Here is a 12,031-nt window from a genome sequence, read left to right as displayed (position 1 = left end):
TACACACACACACACACACACACACACACACACACACACCTACCTTCCAACCTCAGGGAGACTGGGATCTCTCTTTGTCCCTCTGGTTTCAGTGCTGGGAGGAGAGTGAGGATAGGCACCTGCTGGTTTGGTGGGTCCTTGATTCTGGGTTCTTTCCAGGACCTTCTGGACATTTCCTCATCAGGGCCTCAGATGGCTGCTCCTGGGTTCCTCCCAGAGCCTGGCTGAATACAGCTGGAGCACATCTTCCCCAGAGTGACGGCTCTCACCGAGGCTGAGCTTCAGACAGCTTTCACCAGCCCTCGGACCAGGCGGACCAGGCAGATGAGATGACACCAGGAGTTACATAAGTTCCCAAATCATGGAGGCAATATGCGTGAGGGGGGAAATATGAAATCCAGGCTGGCAAATTGCCTTCTTTCAAAGTTATCAAAGTCACTTTCTTTCAAATAACTTCTCACACCCTTTCTACTTAACCACAAGTAGGAAGAAAACTACTGTTTTAGCCACTTCCGTTTCTAACTTTTGTAGGCGGTAAGATTCCTAACAGTTACCACATCTGATTAATTTAATTCCAGCCAGTATTTATTATGTGTTAACCTCATGCTGTGTAGCATTCAAAGTTAATGCAGGGACAGAGCACCTGTACGGGATGCTGCCAGGCTTCTCAGGGAGACGTGCAAGTGCTAACAGTCAGCACAGAGATGACAAAGGAGATAGTACAGGACCGTGGACTTGCAGGGAACAGGGAGACTTAGTTCTCCCTGAAAATAGGAAGTGGACTCGCAAGGAACATGGAGACTTAGCTCTCCCTGTAAAATGAGAAGGGATATCAACGAAAGCATTGCACGTGACAGGATGCCCTACCAGTGTTCCAGGTGATAAGGTCGCTGTTTTAGAATCAGAGGCAGGAAGAGTTCTCATCTGTTTCTGCTTGTTCCTTCCTACAGTTTTCCGTTTTGTTTTATTTCACAGTAAATAAGTTTCATGCACTGTACTTGGGAAAGATTTCAGTAGAACAACATGTTCACAAATAAATAACTAAGGCTTATGGAATCCAAAATGACCTTCTGTGGACTAAAGAAATGGAACATTTAGAATTCTTTGCTCTTCTCTTTTGAACAGAAAAGAAACATTTGTTTGCATAGGAATTCATGAAGGTGACCCAACCTGGAAAAGGGCTTATTCACTTTGGCCTTGGGGTTCCTGTGACAAGTTAGTTCCTTCAAGGATTGCATTCAACCCAGAGGAGTGGATTAAGCGCACAAGAAGTATCTATAATTGGACGGAGGAATACGGAGGGTATGAGCGCAGGTGTGGTTTTTAACATATAGCAGTTTTGTATGTCTGAAAAAAAAGGCTACATTTGGAGATACCTTTTTGTTTTTTGGGTTTTTGAGGCAAGTTCTTACTCTGGAGGCTGGCCTCAAACTCAGGGTCATCCTGCCTCAGCCCCCAGTGCTGGGGTCACAGGCCTGTCCTACCATACTTCTTTCTTGAGATGCCTTTTAATTTTTTGTTTAGTTTCTTTATTAATATCATTTTCCACCCACAAAAGATCATAAAACATCAACAGAAAGAGATGATTTCTTCTCCTGTCTAGGGCATCAGAGGGAAGGGAGGCTGTGGGCGAGTGGGGTCTCTAAGAGTTTGGTGCAGGGCACCTTCTGCTTTCAGGCCATGACACTGCATGGTCCAGCATCCTATGTTTTCTTATGCTGTGAGCAGAAGGGACTCATGAGCTGCAGTAAGGCAGAGGAGGACCCCCATTACTGGACGGTTTCCACATGTGTGAACTTGCCATACTCCTGCAGGAGTGCAGACATGTCTAGCCCTCGGGAACACGGCCCTTTCCGAGCACGTGGGTAGGGTGGAGTGTTCAGTCCCCATGACAAAAGTAGGAAGATAAGCAGTCAGTTTCTGTAAGGAAGGCTGAATCTGAGAACCTTTCCCGTGGTTGTCATCAACCTTGTTGTCCTGCCTAGGGCGTTGTTCATCTCTTCCCGAGCATCTCTACATAAAGTTTACCCTTACCTATGGAAAATAAGTCCCTCTAGACAAACTGCCCCATTATCTGTTTTATTTGTATTATTATTATTATTATTATTATTATTATTATTATTATTATTATGTGTTATTGAGTTAGAGAAATGGGTTATTGGTTAACAGTGTCTCCTGCCCTTGCAGAAGGCTCAGCTTTAGTTCCCAGCACCCACATGTGGTGACTCCATAGCAACCTGTGACTCCAGCTCCAGGGATCCAAGGTCGGCTTCTGACCCCCACAGCCACCTATGCTCATGTGCATCCACCACCCACGCACATACAATTAAATAAAAATATATTTAGATTAATAGATTATTTAACATCAGATATCCTATTGTTTAATTCAGGCGCAAGAAAAAAGATCATATCAGCGGGAGCTATGAGATTTTTGAGACACAGCGAGCCAACAGCACATTGTTGTTCATAAGAAATGTTGGCAAATAGCAGTTTTCTGGCTATGGTGGTGCATGCCTCAGATCCTGCATTCGGGAGACAGTCAGAAGGGTTGTGAGTTCAAGACCATCCTGATGTACATGGTGAAAATTACACTTTCTTCAGATAGCTGATGAAGAATACATGTGCATATCATTCTTTAGCTCCATTATATTTAAACAACTACATATAATTTTAAATATATTTTTGTTACAATTTTTTAAATATAAAATTCTGGCTAATGGTTGTTTGGCCAGAATTCTTCAAGCAGCCCAGCAGGGTTTAGTGAAGCTTCTCTTCACACTTGCTCTTGGCTGTGTCTTAGTGTGGCCTGTGTCTCACTTTGTCACCTCACATCTCAGGAGCAGCTGCCCAATGCCTACAGCCTCTTCCCCCTTCCTCTGCTCCCTTGAGGCAGGATTAAGAATTAGTAGGCATGCCTGCTACAATGCAAAACCTTTGGTGTGGTCACTGTCAATACATCAGAAGCCAGCCTGTTTCCATGGCCTTATAAGATTGTAAAGCAAACATTATGTGTTTGTAATGTAGCTGATGAAAGGATGCTGTTTTTCTTATAACTACAGATTTGATCCATCTTCATGGGAATCCGTGGCCAATGAGGAGATGTGGCAAGCAAGGTAACTGATCTACATTTTAGTAGTTGTTGGCTGTTTTGTTTTTTTTAAAAAAAAAAAAAAAACAAAAGATTTATTTATTATCTATACAGTATTCTGCCTGCATGTATGCCTGCATACCAGAAGAGGGCACTGTATCTCATTATAGATGGTTGTGAACTACCCTGTGGTTGCTGGGAACTGAACTCAGGACCTCTGGAAGAGCAGTGTTCTTAACCTCTGAGCCATTTCTCCAGCCCCTGTCAGCTGTTTTTAATATATCAAAGAAATAGCCCATGACAATTTTCATTCTGGGAACATGGACAAGTGGAAATAAAAATAACTTATGGACAACTATTTTGTTCAAGACATTATTATTGTTATGTGTGCATAATCTCGTCTCATAACCCATGAAGCGCTGTAATCTCCAGTTTATAAAAGAATGAGGTGGACGGATTTCCCTGGGGCACTTAATGACAGTGATGGAATCCAAAGCTCAATATAGCCTGCGGCGCCCCTCCCTCCAATACTTGTGCTCCAGCTAAGCCATTGGAAGGAGGAGAGACCAGGTGGGGCTGAGCGGTCAAGCCACGTCTCCGTTTTTGCCGTGCCAGTTGATGAGAGCATCAGTTAACACTGAGCAGAGGCCAGGCCCGGAACTGCACACGCATACGGCACAGTTCCTGCCACAGTTCCTGTTCTCACAGAGTGCAGCCCGCTGGGGAGACTTCGTGAAAAGATAACAGTCCTTACTGTGACAGTAAAGGTGCTATCCTTCCCTGTTGTTCAGAGAGAGGGTCGCACTGATTCATACAGATCGCTTCTTAGTGCTACTGCTTCTCTTTGTCATTTTTTAATAACCAACAAGGGCCTGCAAAATGACTCAGCAGGTAAAGGCGCTTGTTGCTGAGCCTGGTGACCTGACCTCGATCCTGGGAACCGCAGGCTGGAAAGAGAACCGACGTCTGTAATTGTCCTCTGATGGCCACATTGGACATAGGGCATGCAGGCTCGCACAGACACAGAACATATACATGTAAAACTTAAAGTAAAATAACACTAGTAGACTTGGTCCAAAACATTAGTACAAAAGTTCCTAAGCAATACAGAGAGGTGCCCCTCATGCATATGGAGTTCATCCTTCTGCAAAAATATCTTGGTGCCCAGTCTATTCCAGAGATTATGTTCTGAGAATTGAGTTATGGTATAAATCATTTGTGTTTAAAGATTTAATAAGTATTAGATGGGACTGGAGAGATGACTCAGAGGTTTAGAGCACTGACAGCTCTTCCAGAGGACCCTGGGGTCAATTTCCAGCTCCCATCTGACAGCTCATCTCTGTTTATGACTCCAGTTTTAAGGGTCCTGACACCTTCAGCCAGACATACATGGAGGCAAAACACAAATACATATAAAATTAAAAAATAAATAAATTTTAAAAAAGAATTATAAAAAAATATAGCTCCTTGGGCCAGCAGGACAGCTCAGCAGGTAAAGATGTACCAACGTGAGTTTGATCCTCACCATCTGTGTGGTAGAAAGAGCGAACTGACTCCTGCAAGCTATCCTTTGACCTCCATACTGTAGCACGTGTAGCCCTGTGCCCACATACACATAAAGTAAGTTTAAAACAAATCGAATAAAAATGATTTTTAAGTAAAGAACTACAACTCCAATTTAATCCTTACAAAATAGCTGGACTATAACTTGTGCCAGCATGTTTTTGAGAAAGTTAGAAAACAGCCTGAAGTTTTCAGTCTAGTCCCGGGTCAGTACTCGCATTGCAAACCTGATAAAGATACACTGCACAGTTGTTCATTGTGACCGAATGTGGGAAAGCTGGGAGACGGCCGCGTAGAAGAAGAAAGCAGGTCATTATTCAAGCAGGTATTGCTTTAATTGGTGTGCTAAACACAATTGGGATGTTTGTGTGCTCGGAGAATCCAGCCACTTTGGAAGAAGTGGTTGCACATGGCGCAAGCGATTGTGATTGGCACCTTTAGGGACGCACTGACAAACCCAGCCATTCCCCATCCCTGGCTCCTCCTCCAGAACAGTGGCACACATCTGTGGGGAACATTCCCCCAACATCTTCAGTGTTGAGAGCGAGCGCTGAGCCTTGGGGGGCTTTGAGGAGCTTTGTGTTGAGTGAGTGAGGGCCTTGGGTTGCTGCTGGTTCCGAGTTAATTTCCACGCACACGGGAGAATGAAGAACACACAGAAAGGGTTTCGTGCGTGCTGTGATTCTAACGAGCGTTCTTCCTCCCATCCCTAGGATGAAGACGCCGTTCTTCATCTTTAACCTGGCAGAGACCGCCACGGTGCCTCCAGACGTGAAAGCACAACTCTACACTCATGCATATAAAGTATGTCGCAGTCTTGGTGAAGCGCATCTGCTGGGGGTGGGGGCAGAAGTGACCAGAGTGGAGATAGGATGTGTAGTTTGATTCTCTGGTGTCCATCTTATCTTGAGCATTATAACGTAGCACATATGGGGGAAATATCCAATTGTGTCATAAGCAATGTTTAAGGTAAAGGGCCATGGTAATCAGAATAACGGTAAACAGAATCCTACCCCACACTGCCTATCCACTACCTTCTGTGGCAGAAGGCAGTCTGTAGCGATGGCTGAGTTAAAGGACTTGAGATTGTTTATCCTGGGTTAACCAGTTGGGCCCAGTATGATCATGGGGGCCTTATATAGGGTAAGCCAGAGAGAGGGAGATTCAGGCATGGTATCCCTGGCCAGGGAATGGAAGAAGGAGCTGTGAACTGTGTAGGTGCAAAGGTTCTGGAAACTGGCAAGGGAAAGAGCAAATTCTGCAGGGTGCAGGAGTGCAGCCCTGCCGATGTCTCAGCTTCTTCCCTCGGGGCAGCCTGTGTTGTTTCCAGCCAGGGTCTGTGGCTCTGCGTTGAAGCTGGAGGACACTAACAGAAAGACTTTACTAAGACAAATTCTGCGCTGTCACCCTCTCTGCTCCAGAAACCATGGGCCATGGCCGGCAGAGGACAGAGAAGAGCCACAGAAAGAGTCTGTCTTCTGACTGGCCTTGGGAAGCCCAGCACCTTCCAAAGACACAGCTCCGCTCTCCTCAGGAGAAGCATGGAGAGAGGCTTGTGTGCACTGTGGTGACGAGACTCTGGTTTCCTATGACTTAGCACTGGTCTCTTCTAACACGACAGACATAGCCAGTTTGCTGTATAGAAACAGATCCTGGTAACGATCTGTGCGCAGAGCTCAGACTCTGCATACCTGAGCACCCAAGTCCATCTCTCTGGACTGCTAGGGTTCTACTCAGCCAGCACCTTTCTTGCTGCTGAGTTAAAGTAGCATGGCATTCGATTGGCATGACTTATTTTGCTCCTAAGTTTTAAATATTAACTCACTTTTGTTCATTCTTCACTCCAAGCCTTTATTGAACACCTGCTCAATATCATATATTGTGTTAGATACGGTCTTATCTCTGCTGTCACAAAGGTCGCAGGCTACAGAAAGGATGTTGAGCATGGTCCACTCCACAGTCTCGGATCGTCTCATGTGTGCTGACAGACGTGCTATGAGACCCAGGGAGCTGAGCCCGAGTGCTGGGAAGAGATGCTGGAACATCAAGATGAGCTAGCCAAATAGATGGTAGCGCTAGAAAGTGATGGGAGGGAGGCTGGTCCATAAGGAGGTGGCCCCGGGGCAAAGGCAGAGTCCTCCAGGGCACCCCACTCAAGAACAGCCAGGGAGTTGATTTTGGAAGGCAGCTTGTAGAGTTCTGTCTGGCAGCTAAGAGGGTCAGGGCTTAAGCTCACTCCGACATAAATGTCAGCTGTGAGTCACCCGTGTGAAAGGGAAGCAGTGCTGAGAGGAGCTGGAGGACAGATGGGGTTTCCAAGTCTCCAAGGGACAGCCACAGGCCTGAGAAGGATGCTGTCTTACAGTGGGCATTCACTTGGCTACTTTGGAGGAGATGGGAAAAGATGGTGTAATTGGTCCATGTCAATTACAAGATACTGTGAACACAACCCTATTCAAAAGCACTGTCTGGTCTGTCCTCATCCTACTGGGGGTACCCCTAAGTCACCAGTGCTACCATGGCGGTGAAGTTCCTAAAGAAGGAAGCGCCATGTTCCGCTGTGCCAACTAGTCTCCACCCCGGCTCATTCATTAGGTGTTCATGCATTCCCTCTGGGAAATTCATTATCAAGATTCTGCGCAGCTGGGAAGATGGCTCAGCAGGTAACGGCTAACAAACCTGAGGACCTGAGTTTGATCCCAGAACCTACATAGCGGAAGGAGAGAGCCAGCTCCCAGGAGTTGTCCTCTGAACTCCACGTGCGCACTATGGCGCACATGCGCACACACACACACACTCAATCAATCAATAAATAAATGGATGGATGTTTTGATTCCACTTGCATCCAGTTAATACTATATCTGTAGTCGGGAAATCAAAATTCTGAGTTTCTGTGGGCAGGATTTGGGCTATGAAGAAGAAAATTGTAAGGAAGTGTGGAGATTTTCGTCATTGCCCTTGTTGGGGATCTTGATTCTGTACACTTGATAACAATAGAATTGTTTGCACTGGATTGTTGCTAAGACTGCTGTTGTTCCATGTAGAGAAAAATCCACATTAATAATGTGAAACAGAAGTTTAATTCTGCCAAGTTCTTTTTCTACACTGTCTATTAAAGACAGATTTTTTTTTTTTTTCCAGCAGCTAAATTTAGAGGTTTAGCCGCTCGGCCTGTTGAGTAAATAGCTTTCCTCCTGTTAGAAGTAAATCCTTTCCCAGAACATCTTTCTGGAGGAAGAGCGCTTTGTCCTGACACAGTGTGTCTTGGGGTCCTGCAGCATCCAAAGCCCCAGAAGCAGTTTTAGCTGAAGCACGTTTGCCTCCTGCTACTGTTGTAATTACGGAGCATCCTGTATTTTCTGCATGGCCTGGCAATGATTAGATTCTACTGTAGATTGCTTGGATTTTTTTTTCCTTGTGTTATTAATTCCTCTGTTTTCTGGTTTTGAAACAAGAAAATCTACCAGGATAACAATGGAATCCCAACACTTGCTGTCTTTCAGCTTTATAAGGAGATCGTATACTTGCAAGAGGAACACCCAGTGAATTGGCACAAGAACTACGCCATCGCCTGTGAGCGGATGCTGCGCCTTCCAGGGACAACCACAGACCCTGAAGTCCTGCTGTCTGAAACCATCAGACATTTCCGTCTCTACACTCAGAAAGCACAGACTGACCCCCAGCGAGCAGACATCATCGCTGCTCTCAAGCACCTAAGACGAGAACTGCGAAGTCTAAGAAATAGAAAGACGGTCTGAGCCGGCGATGGTGGCTGCCCTGCTCACGTTCTGTTTCCAGAGGTGCCAAAGAGCAAACGCTTTTCCTTCCAGTAAAGAAAGTGTATCAGAAGAGTAGAAATTTCAGTTATCTCCTGGAACAGCAGAAATAAGTTCATGGCTACAATGTATGCCTTATGCAAAAGTGTGTTTATCTCATGCCAAATTAGCATTTCCTTGAGAAGCGTTCAGAAACATCTGCACTAATGAACAGAAACATCCAAGGACCGTGGTAGGTTCTAGACATGAAGGAACTGTCTCCACAGACCTAAGACGTTTGACCCTGAGGTCTGTGATTATTGGGATTCATTCAAAAAGATAGTCTTAAAATACGCATTCCAGACCCAAGGCATTTTCCAGTTCCTGAAAGTGAGATGGTCTCTGAAACCAATTCTTGTTACACCTCATTAGAATTCCTTTTGCTTCAGTTAACTGTGATTGTTAGTCAGAAACTTTGTACTTTAAACCAAGTACGTGATTTTTTAAACTTTGAGTTTTATCGTCTTCATTCGGCCTTCACTGAAAAGGAAAGATGATTTCATGTTTGCTTCTGTCTGCTGTCGAAACAGGCAAATTTCACTGAAAAGGAAAGGTGATTTCATGTTTGCTTCTGTCCGCTGTCGAAACAGGCAAATTAAAAGGCACTTAACATGTCCTTAATTAATTTCATATTTATGTTTTCCTTGTATTTGGATTCCCAGATCTACCCAATAATTAGGAGGTAGCTAGCTGCCCAGATGCACAAAGGGTGTGGGCAAGAGTGGGGGCGGGGAAGTCGCTCCGTAAATTCATTTCTGTTACAGGCATCTTTTATACATCTTGCTAAAGGGAACCTAGTAAGAAATGCAAATAATAATAGTTCTTTATTTTATTATGACAGTTAATTAATAGCAACCTGTTTTAATGAATAAAGTCACTCGGAGTCCTTCAGCACTTCCTAAGAGGAGGCCAGCATCCGTAGGGATTCTTCCCCGATTGTGCGCTCCGAGACTCCAGGCACTATATAGGCCCTGTATAGAAATGCTCACTAATGAAGAGGGAGGGCTAGAAGCTTGTCTGCATTCAAAGATCACTGGTGAGTCATTCAGCAAGAAAAGGCCCCTTACCAGGAATAGTCACAGTTCCGTGGCATTGTACTAGCAAAAGGGGCTGATCAAAGGTCTCCCGTGGAGCTTGCATGGTTCCCTTTCATACTACGACCATAATTAAAACCACTAATTCTCTTTTAAAATGCTGCAGGATGCCATGTAGGCATCTGTCTGGAGTGTCCTTTGTGATGTCATAAGCTGTTAAGGACCAGTGCCGAGGGCTTTTGAGTGAAATGCCAGTCCTGAAGGTGCTTCAAGACAAGGGTGCCTCTGAAAGCTTGACAGGGCCTTGACTGCACAATTCGAGCTGAATTTGCCCCTTGTCAGCTGCCAGTAAATAAATCTCAAAGGGGGAAAAGCTGAAGTTTCATTACCTGATCCATGGGCCTTTGTTGGTTTTGGCATCACACAGGGGAAGCTCTTGCTCCTCCATTCTCTGGGTTTGAAGATGTCCATTGGAGCCTGCAGTGCCTGGACAGGGTTCAGAGCGGAACCTTTTGAAGAGTGTCAATAGTTGTAACAGTTCAGCTGTTAGGAAGACAAATACATCGAGGAGCTCATTAATCCGCTTTTGGCTCTCGGTGCCTTTTGCCCTTTCATCACAGCCTTATTAGGCTCATCTCGAACCAGAAGAAACCGAATTGAAGTTGTCGAGTACTAATTGGCAAAGACTTTTAATCATGGGCCAAGAACTTTCACTGACTTGAAAGTAACTTCTCCACAGGGAAGAGCCAGAAACCTGGTTCACCTTAAAACAAAGACCCGCTGGAGCTCAGTGTGGTGTGGGGGCTGAAGGAAGTGTCGATAAATTGTCTAAGTCTAGCCATTCAAAAGAAAGTGTGCAAGATTGTGTGTTCCACTTCTCGGGGAGAAGGTGACAATAAAATTCAAACATTTCTTAAGAAAGTCTTCGTTGGTTCAGAAGAGATTGTTTGAGCATGTGTGGTCACAGAGTTTGTTTCTAAATGTCGGCTGCAGGTGTGACTGTCCTGAGTCCACACGTGTGTACAGTGTTTTCAGAGCCTCACTAAGGAACGGTTTCTACCAGGGTCCTTACAATGGCAATGAAGGCCTCTGGAGAGCACCTGCCTTTTAAACATGTGACAGCCTGTAGCCACGTCAGCTTCTGAGTCAGCTTCTGAGTGCACTTCGCAGGTGGCCTGTGGGTCATTTGGTGTCTGTGCACAGTGACTTTAGACCACTCTCTTTGACAAAGCCTGTGACATATAAAGTCACAACCGTTTAAATTTCTTCAAACCATTGGGGAATGAAAAAGTAGCAAGTGGAGCTAAGATTTAAGGTTGGTTAACTTGGTTGGCCTGCCATTCCCAGGTCAGCTGCTGCCAAGCGCTCCCTCTCATGAGGGAAGCCGACGCTCCTGTCCTTGCTGCTTTTCCTTTCCTTGGCTAGAGCCTAGCATTATAAAATTAGATACAGGGCTCCTTTGGTCCAACCCTGACAGAGGAGGGTGTGAAGGCGGTGACTTCTCATGCAGGATTTGGCCAGCGTCCCCCTCACAGTGTCCCTGGAGTGCCGTAGGTTGGCAGATCGACAGGAACCCCACAAAGCCAACTTCTGCCTGGAGTTTAGCCTGAGGAGCAAGTGGGAACGGGCAGAACTGTCTGTCTCTCCACATACTGCGGTACCCTGCTGCCTGGCCCTGAGGTTAGCCCTCACTAGAGGGCCCAAGACAGAGCACTGTGGCTTCCGTGTTAGCTAGCAAAGCACCAAGTGTGTCTTCCTGGTGCTTTACTTCCTCTTATTTCTTAAAAGGACCTTTAAAAGTGTGTGTGTGTGTGTGTGTGTGTATTCTGTTACTCAAAATATAACCACAATAAAATTTATTACTAATGTGTTATTTTGAAAGCTTACTATAGAATTTGTAAATGTAACTGTTCATATTTTCAGAGTCTTTGATGAAGCTATGTGTTTAGCCACTAAGAGATTTAGTTAAAGCCAGTTTGGGGAGGTCAGATTATTTTACTCAGCTGATAACTCGATGTCATCAGATTAGGATATGAAGAGTAGATTTTTAAATTTACATATTAAAAGTCAGACATTGTGACTCCTTAATCATACTTCCCATTAATATCCATCACCAGTTGAAATGAGTACTTTTTAATATTCAGGAAAAAAACTTCAATTTCAAAGGTTAAAAAAATGAATCCGATTACAGCGAACCCTTTTGTTTTATTTTTGATAAAAATTTCACAAATGCACTATCATAGGTGATAAGATTTTGAGCTACTCAAGTTCTGTGACTAGGTGAAGAAAATAATTGCAGACAGACCCCTAAGACATTACAAACAGACACACCATAAGAGATTAAAGACAGACAGACCCCTAAGAGATTACAAACAGACAGACCCTAAGAGATTGCAGACAGACAGACCCCTAAGAAATGGTTGCAGACAGACAGACCCCTAAGAGATGATTGCAGACAGACTCCTAAGAGATTACAGACAGCCCCTAAGAGATTGCAGACAGACAGACCCTTAAGAGATTGCAGACAGACC

General features: G+C 44.8%; 1 protein-coding gene across 4 annotated transcripts in view; it reads left to right on the top strand.

Annotated features, from left to right (window-relative positions):
• Nucleotides 1-12,031, top strand: part of Tmem260 (transmembrane protein 260) — a 74,247-nt gene that overhangs the window by 59,746 nt on the left and 2,470 nt on the right. Inside the window, exons 13-16 of one of the 4 annotated variants that reach the window (XR_003376738.1) lie at nucleotides 1,126-1,314; nucleotides 3,060-3,113; nucleotides 5,365-5,455; nucleotides 8,155-9,019. Coding sequence is in view for 3 of the 4 variants with exons in the window: in XM_026778095.1 (XP_026633896.1) it covers nucleotides 1,126-1,314; nucleotides 3,060-3,113; nucleotides 5,365-5,455; nucleotides 8,155-8,409 (589 nt within the window). In the remaining variant the exon portion in view is untranslated. Of the gene's footprint in view, nucleotides 1-1,125; nucleotides 1,315-3,059; nucleotides 3,114-5,364; nucleotides 5,456-8,154; nucleotides 9,097-12,031 lie in introns of those variants that run through there. The other 3 variants (XM_005371322.3, XM_026778095.1, XM_026778096.1) reach the window with 3 other exon arrangements.

The sequence above is a fragment of the Microtus ochrogaster genome, unplaced genomic scaffold (genome assembly GCF_000317375.1).
Source record: "Microtus ochrogaster isolate Prairie Vole_2 unplaced genomic scaffold, MicOch1.0 UNK105, whole genome shotgun sequence".
Taxonomy (NCBI): domain Eukaryota; kingdom Metazoa; phylum Chordata; class Mammalia; order Rodentia; family Cricetidae; genus Microtus; species Microtus ochrogaster.
The sequence above is the reverse complement of the archived record's forward strand: the minus strand, read 5'-3'. Positions and strand labels throughout refer to the sequence as shown.